This window comes from Rhinolophus sinicus, chromosome 6 (assembly GCF_057876585.1).
Source record: "Rhinolophus sinicus isolate RSI-liver-muscle chromosome 6, RSI-T2T, whole genome shotgun sequence".
Classification (NCBI taxonomy): domain Eukaryota; kingdom Metazoa; phylum Chordata; class Mammalia; order Chiroptera; family Rhinolophidae; genus Rhinolophus; species Rhinolophus sinicus.
Genome location: NC_142506.1, coordinates 47,607,452 through 47,616,118, shown reverse-complemented (window position 1 = coordinate 47,616,118; position 8,667 = coordinate 47,607,452). Strand labels below are relative to the sequence as shown.

At 49.9% G+C, this 8,667-nt stretch overlaps 1 protein-coding gene across 1 annotated transcript in view; it reads left to right on the top strand.

Annotated features, from left to right (window-relative positions):
• Positions 1–1,077: 1,077 nt before the first annotated feature.
• Positions 1,078–8,667, top strand: part of NID1 (nidogen 1) — a 71,258-nt gene continuing 63,668 nt past the window's right edge. The window contains exons 1-2 of the mRNA XM_019746976.3: positions 1,078–1,408; positions 1,777–2,027. Coding sequence (XP_019602535.3) covers positions 1,803–2,027 — 225 coding nt within the window. The 5' untranslated portion in view covers positions 1,078–1,408; positions 1,777–1,802. The remainder of the gene's footprint in view (positions 1,409–1,776; positions 2,028–8,667) is intronic.

Genomic DNA, 8,667 nt, shown 5'->3' with positions numbered 1-8,667 from the left:
AATGGAACTGCTCTGGTTGCTCCTTGAAGATGCTGAAGGATAGAGCTGGGTAGCTGACTGGACCGGGAAAGTCTCTGTCTTATTGGTTGAAATATGATTCCGACAACTCCTTTATACGGGTTGGCTCAGCAAGCAGGAACACAATGCAGGCAGGCCCATAGGTCAGTGCAGGAGGCAGGAAATTTAGTGCAGGCTTCTCCCTGGAACATAGCTTGTGTGAGAGGCCCTTGTTTAGCAATGGCTGCTAGGCTCTGTTTATAAATTTAAGCCCAGGTAGCCACCAGGAGACCTTCTCAGCAGGTACATTCATTCTTGGGGCCAACACTCTGATGGCTAATGAATTTAAAAGATGTCATTAGTAGATCAAAGACTTTATGTTCAGAGGGTATATTTCCTTTGCTTGTTCTTCATATTTCTACTGGTTCGGGACTCATACTCCTTAAATCTTAATAGAGAATTTGCTGTTTTGGGGAGAATTATTCCAAAGTGAGTCCCAGGTCCTCAGTTTTAGCTGGTGACAGAAACGGGATGACTGTTGACCTTGCCAGGTTAACGCAACTTTAAACACACATCCAACTTCCGCTGTCCCATGTCCTCTTCCCTGACTTCAAAAGGCAGCCCTGGTTTTGCAATCCTCCAGGCTCTGTTTCGGAATTGAGCCCCATTCTAACTCCCCCCATATTAAATTTATAATCAAGTCTTACTCCTTCTTTCATTGGAATGCCTCTTAGATTAATTTCTTCTCAATTTTCACCCTTTGCTTTCTCAGCCCTATTTTTTTTCAGCGTTCTCTAATGACCTCCCTGTCTCCACTCGCAACCCAATGACAAATTAATGATCAATCGGTTATTAAGGATCCACTTACATCACTTATGCCCCGTTGTTATCAGGAACTCAGCAGTTCTCTTAGTGTTAAAGCGAGTTCAAATTCCTAGGTTTATCAAAGGCTTTGCTCGGAACAGTCCTTTCCCAAATTCTCCACTGGGGGATGGTACATGACTCCACCCACAGCTCAGCCCTCCATGTTCCAGAACGTCCCTTCTCCAGCCGCCTGATGAAATTCCGCCTCTTGTGTCAGTAGACCTGGTCCGAGTCCCACATCCCACGCGAAGCTCTCCTTGGCCAGATATCCCAGCCCGAATACCTTTTTGCACTTGAGGACCCCACCCCACTAACACTGAATTATGTTACACTCTCGTGACTCTGTTTCGGAGGGTGGGACCCCATTTCTGGCGGAACTTCTACACTGACCCCAGGATCCGGCTTCAATAAAGCTGAAAGACCGGATGGGAGTAAAGGAACGTGCTCCTGGCCCAGTCCCTTCTCGCCATTTCCCAGCACCTACCCCTCTTCCCACCAGAGTCGGACCCTGTGGGTCTGACCTCCCGACGCTGCCGGCAGCCTCTAGGTGAGCACATAGCCCACCATTTGGGGACACACGCGAGTCCAGGGCTCTTCCCTGCCGCCTGCTCCCCATCACTCAGCGCTGACCGCAAACACGGCGCTCTGCTCCCACCTCCCGCCCCCAGAGCGGCTGTCCGTGGGAGCCGAGCTGGTTTCGGGACTCGCGGCCACTGGCGCCCACCACTCTGGGGACGAGCCGCCGGGGGCACGGTGTCGCCCTCTCTCCCGCGCGGCCACTGGGAGGCCTGGGCGCGCCCTCAGCACGGCGGGCCCTCCCCACCTCCACGGTTCTCCTCCCCCATCCCCGGGGAGGGGCTGCCGAGGGGCGTCCGGTTACATCTCCGCCTTCCAACCTCCCGCGCGGATCCGCAGGGCTAGCGGGACCGCAGTTGAGAACCATGTGGGCCGCCGTCCGCGGGAGTGGGGCTGCGTGGACGAGGGCGCTGCTGCTGCTGCTGCTGTTGGCGGGGCCCGGGGGCTGTCTGCGCCGCCAGGAGCTCTTCCCCTTCGGGCATGGACACCAGGACCTGGAGCTGGAGCCCGGCGACGACCGTGTCTCCCCTGCCCTGGAGCTGAGCACCGCGCTGCGCTTCTACGACAAATCCGACATTCGCTCGGTCTACGTGAGTGCGCCTGGGGAGGGAAGGGGGCGGTTGACGGGGTGACAGGAGCCTGAGCGGCGTCGGGAGGAAGGAGGCCGGTGGCTCGCGCTCCCAAGGAGCCGGACGGACGTGGGCGTCGGGGACCGGGACACACCCGCTGGCTGCCAGGCTCTGGGCTCGCGCTGGGTCTCCAATCCCAGTGCGCTCCCGCCTCTGCTTGGCCCACGACGTCCCCACCGTCCGGTCTCTGTCTCCGAGGAGCTCTCGGGGCTGGGGAGCTCTCCGCGTCTGCGCGGCTCCGCGCGCGCCCTGCGGGCTCTGGGACCCCAAGACCTCGCGATCCCGGGATCCCGGGCGGAGTGTACTCCCCGGCTCTGTGCGCGGCATCGCGGCGGGGAAGTCGGTCTCGCCATTGTCCGGAGTCTTTGGAGACAGGACCCGGCCTGGTGGGACCAGGCGCGCGAGCGCGCGGAAGCTCTTCGGGGCAATGCACAGAGCTGGAGCGCAGCGGGCGCCGGGGGCAGGAAAAGACCGCCCAACCCGGCTCTCCGCCCCGGGAACAGAGCCATGGGCCCCTGCGCTGGTGTGTGAACTCCGGATGTATCTTGGCATTGATTCTGCTCTCTAGTTGAGCTCGTTGTAGTCCAGAGTTCAGCGCAGGGGAAGCGGGGCGCCCAGGTGATCCAGTTTCCCGTAGACGAACATTGTCATCGTGGGGGCTCCAAATGAGGAGCGGGGCCAGGTGACCTCTAGCTCTTTAGAACCCGCTCAGAACTGGCGGGGCGCTGGGGGCGCTGTCAAGTCGGTCAAGGCCTTCAGGGGCGCTACTTCCCTCAGCCGCGCACCATGTGGATTTCATATAAAGCTGTGTGCGTTCCAGGAGTGCAGGGAACTACACAACAGCGGCTGGAGCCTGTCCCGCCCGGGGATGGCTGTACTCGTCGTCTGGCCTGGGCAGACTGCGCCTTGGGCCACACCCACGTGAAGCTTGTCGCTTTGCCTAAAAAGAATGAGTCCTGAAAATCTCCACCCGCGGGGACTGTCCCCCTTGTGGGTGGACAGCCCTGACCTCCTTGGACGTCTGGTGAAGCCTATAAGACCCTTCTTAGAATGTTTTTTAATGAATAAAATAAAATCCACAAGATGGCCAAAGAAATCAATTCTGTTGGAATGCAGATCAAAATATTAGAACAAAAATTTTATGGGTATATATGTGCTTATTTTTAACTACATTAAATAGCAAGATGTAGCAATGGATCCAATGGTGGGTCAAATTACTGAACTTTCCAGCTCACGAGGTCTGTAAGTAACATTTGGAGATACCTATAGTGGTCATCATGTGACATGAGTATATCTGTGACTTCTACCAATGGCAAGGTCATTCAGTGTTACTATTGCTGTGCCTTGTTGCCTATGTGCATGGAAGGAAATTCTACACGCATAGAAGGAAATGGTAAATATCAGTTAGAGGTTACTGAAAAAAATCAAACTCCTTTTTTACCATCTAGGTTAATAGACTGAGTGGATTCTACTCATGAACCCCCATGAGGGTCACTGAGCCCCAAATTAAGAACCCCTGTGTTAAATATGAGACCTCATGGCATCAGACTAATCGCATTGCATTCTAAAGACCTGGAAAATCTATTGCTAAAACATGATTCTTGTCCAGCTGCACCTTGTGGGTCTGTTTGGGTTTAGTCAGCATTTTAATGAGAAAGAATCCCAGAGCTCTCTAAGGATCTTATATCTGTGCTGTAGGTTGGGTTCCCAGAGAGCTGACTCTGAGATGAAGCTCAGCAGGCAGGTTGTTTCATTAGGGTGAGCTCCTCAGATCCATACCTATGGAAGGGAGGGGATGAAGCAGGGTGAAGCAGGGGAAAGCTCCACTGCAGAACAGTCCCTGGCTGCTCTGAAGGTGGGATGGCCTTTCAGCGCTATCTCAAGCCTGCATGGTAGGGCTGGTCCTCTGGGCCCTTGCAGCGATCAGTCACTGGATAAGGGCTCCCCTAGAAGGAGGAATGGCCCTGGGTGAGGCAATTTCTTCCATGGAGGCAATCCTCAAAGAAGGCTGACAACTAGGAGCTGCATTCCCAGGAGGTGACATCTATCTGGTGACTCATGCCAGCACCCACCACTGTCTGTGGCTGCGTAGATGCTCTTTGAGCTGATAGAAACCCTCAGTGGCCCTGAATGAGAAGGTGAGTTGACAGGACGTGTAAGCATGAACCAGATGGTCTGTCCTATTCCGGGCACTAGACTAGGAAAAGGAAAGAACACCCACCAAGAAAGAAAACAATTATTGGATGAGTATATATCTACATGTGTCAGGAACTTGCTAGTTTTACATTATTTAATCCTCAAAACAATTCCACCTTTTTTTCAGATGAAGAAATAATAATAATGATGATGATGATGATGATGATAAGTAATTATCCAATCCCGTGCCACCTGTTAAATATCCAAACTAGGATTCCCACCCAAGTCTGAGTCTGACTCATAATACTTTCAAGCGTCCAGCCAATGTGGAAATGGACACAGGGATTGTTGTGTGCTAACGTAGTGAGGGAGGACTTTACAGAAGAGGTTAAGACATGTCCAAGTTCAGTGGGTGGAGGGGAAATGGAGAGGCTATTCCAGGTGAGAGGAATTCCAGGACAAAAGCATGAGGATGGAAACAAGCTTGGCATGTGCAGAGAGACTGAGGAATATGATCTGACTGGCGCAGTGTTTTCCTTGGACTAGGAGGTTTCAGTCTGGATAAGCAGGTGGGATCAGGAGATAGAATGTATCAGTTAGCTTTTGCTGTGTAACAAACAGCCACAAAACTCTCAGTGGCCTATAACAATAAGCCTTATTGCTCATGTGTGCGGAATCAGGAGGTGGCTTTAGCAGGGCCATTTGGGATGATTTGGTTCTGCTCCATGGGTCTCTTATCCTCCACAGCCATTTTGTCTAATACAGTGGCCATTAGCTGCATATGGCTATTAAAATTGGATAAATTGAAATTAAATTACAAAGTTTCAGCCTTTTAGTTGCACTAGCCACATTTAAAATGTTCCATACCCTCCTATGACTAGTGGTTACTATATTGCCCAAGGCTGCTGTAGAATGTTTCCAGTTTTCATCACTGCTAAATATTCTACTGGAGAGTACGGCGGCGTCTAAGGGCTAGCTTAAGTACACCCTTCCACATGGGGGTGTCAGAGGCACAAAAGAGTAATTGGAAATGCATACGTGCTTTTTCAAGTCTCTGCTTGGGTCATGTCTCCTAACATCTCATGTTCTAAAGCAAGTGCAGAGTCAATGGGTGAGGCAGGTCCCCGGCCCATAGTGGTAACAGGCATGGGTGCAGGGATAGGGGAAGATGCCGGGCCAAATGACGCAATACACTCCATGGAGGGTCATGAAAAAAACTCCATGGAGGGTCATGAAAGATGGCTAGTCGGTCGGTTGGTGGGTTAAGCTGTCTATCGCTGGTCACAAGGCATGCCCATCTTTAGGAAGGTGAGACTGGCAGTGGTCTGCAAGGCAGCACGGACAAACAGACAGGGAGTTTGGGGACAGGAAAACCAGTCCCACAAGTCGCTTGTTTATCCAGACATGCGGGATGAGGGCTTATAGAAAGGGGGACAAGGAGAGAAGAGGGTGAAGCTGAGAGGTGATCTAAGACACACCAGCAGGATTTCTGACCAGTCGCATGTGGCAGGGCATAAAGGAGAAGGCAGGTGGCAGGAGGGGACGTTCTCAGCCTTGAGGTGTGAGAGAGTGAGGAGATGGCTGACGTGAGTGAAGAGGCATTAGCTCAGGTTTGACTCTGTGGCGTTGGGACCAACAAAGGGACCAGAACGTGGAGATGCCCTGGTGCCAGCAGACCTTCGAGTGAGCTGTCAGGCAGGGGAGGAAAGTGGAAGCCTGAGATGCTGGTTCACAAGGGGAACTGGGGCAGTGAGATCCAAGCTGCGAGCTCGGTTTAGAGCCCCTGGAAAGGACACCATTTGTGATGACCTGACGTGGCAGTTCTCAAAGCGTGGTCTAGGGACTCCTGGGTGTCCTGGAGACTTGTTCGAGAAATTCACAAGGTCAAAACTCTTTCCCTAACCATACTAAAATGTTATTTGCTTTTTATACTCCTATGCTCTCATGTGTATACGAGTATAGTGGAGTTCACCAGAGGCTGTATGACGTGTATTATCTGTCCCAACAGATTGAATGTAGAAGATGTGAGAGTCCAGCTGTCTTCTATTAAGCCAGACAGCACACTGATTTGCAGGAATGTAAAACAATGACACTTCTCTCCCTCAGTACTATTGGGTTTTATTTTCATAAAAAATAATGTTACTTATGTTAACATATGACTTCATTACGAAAGTATTATATTTATATTTTTAAAATTTAAAAATATTTTTATTTTTCTCAGTCTTAATTTCTGACATGATAAATTATTGCTCTTTGTAATCTATATAAACACAAGCTTTGGGGGGGGCTCTAATAATTTTTAAGAGTGTAAAGGACTCCTAAGACCAAAATGTTCGAGAGCGGCTGATCTAGTGGTGTCTGGACATCGCATGCCTCTGCCTTAGTTTGAGAGCTATTTGAAGGCAGGAGAAGGAAAGTTCCGTGATGGGATGAGCAGCCAACCTGGGGGCCACAGCAGACTCCCTATGATAAGGTCTGATTCTCCCCATGGAATAACCTCTTATTTTGGGATGGTAAATCAGGATAGTCCCAGCAATGAAGCCAGATGTTCTTTGGACCCCTGCTGGACAATGAGTAGGGAATGGGCCAGTCTGTAAATCTAGTCAACCAGCACATTGGGCCACTGGACATTTCACATGAGCTCTGCTGCCTTGGCTGGTGAACTGGCCTCCCTGGGCAAGAGTGCTGCAAAAATGTAATGAGGTTGTCCACAAGGACAAACCATTTTCTTCCTTTGACTGTAATTTTATCACCTCAGTTTATTAACACTGGTTGTCTCATGCTGATCCGAAACTCTGATTGGCTGTGTAGACCAATAGAAGAATTTCTAGAACATGATTTTATTGCATATTAAATTATGTAGGTCTTGATCATACAAATGGAAAAAATGAATTTGTTATTATTTGGTAAGTTCAGTTTGTTTGGGAAATAACAGCCTTCGTGCTATGGAAAAATAAAAGGATATCCTTGGTAGCAAAAGTAAAAAGAAATTGTATACCTCTATCCTGACTTATCTCCCTGCCTCTGGTCTCACTGAGTGTTTCTCTCTCTCTCTCTCTCTCTCTCTCTCTCTCTCTCTCTCTCTCTCTTTCTCTCTCTCTCTCTCCCACACACAGAGGCATCTTCCACAGATTTTCATTATCCCACTTACATATAGGAATCTTTTCTTATGTAGGGTAAATGTAACTCATCTTTCAGGATCTTCTAGCTTTCTTCCTGTGTTTACCCTACCTTCTCTGCCAATACAGGCCACTCACTTTCTTCAAAACTTGATTCATTCCACAAATGTTTACCAAGGGACTCATGAGTGTGGGGTGCTGAGCCAGGTGCTGGGGCTATAAACTCTGAAACACAGCCACTGAATATGACTGGGTCACTGTCCTCAAGGACGTCCCAGTGTCATGAGGGAGCCACCAATGAATAGGTGATTCCAGCACCTGTGATAGAGGAACAACATCCAGATGTGGGGGAGCTCAGTGTCTCCATGAGGCGCTCCCCTCGATGGGGTTTGTTCCAGACACCTCAGTATCCTGAGCTAAGTACATTGTACTGTGATCATTGCAGATGTTTCCTTTGCTCATCTCATATATTCTGTCTGCCCACAAATAGACTATAAAGCCCTGGAATCATAGGGTATGGCTTGTATTTCCTTTGTTCAATTTTTCCTTCTCTTGGAGATCTTGCCATCCTCTGTGGCTTTACTTGCCTGCTCCCTGGCAATGGCTCTGGCCGTGACTTCTCTCATGAGGACTGGCCCCAGATTTTTGAAATCATACCAGAATTTTCCATCCAAATGCCCATCTGCCACTTCAGGTTCCCTGTGGCACCTGAGAATTAGTCACCTCTCTTCTCCCTCAGCTACTTTCACTGCCGCTTCCTGTTGCTTGTTAACGGTGCCTGATGAGGGTTCTTACACTGCTGTTCCTTCACTCATTTATTCTACAAGTACTTACCAGGTGTGAACGATGAGCCAGGCACGACTGTAAGTACTTAGAATACAAGCGAACAAAACTAGAACTCTGTCCTCAAGGAGTTTACATTCTAGCAGGGGAATGGGAGCAAGAGAATGAACAGCAGACATAATCAACGATGCGTTATATATTACATTGCTACTGAACACCAGGGCACTTGGGATGGAGTAGGCAGTTGGATGTATGAGTCTCGAGTTTGGAAGAGAAGCCTGGGCTTTGGATGTAAATTTGGGATCACTGGCACATAGATGGCATTTAAAACAAGAGAACTAAATGTGCGTAGGTAGAAAAGAGGTCATGGGAGCCTCCAGTGGGTCAGGGATACGAAGAGGAGCTAGCTTCAGAGACGGAAAGGGGGTGACCAGTGAGATAAGAGGGAAACCACGCGAGGTGGAGTCCTGGAAGCCAAGGGAAGAAAGTCCGCCAAGGCGGGGAGAGTGAACCACCATGTTAAGTGCTGTTGATGGGCCAAAAAGATGAGGACTGAGAGTTGC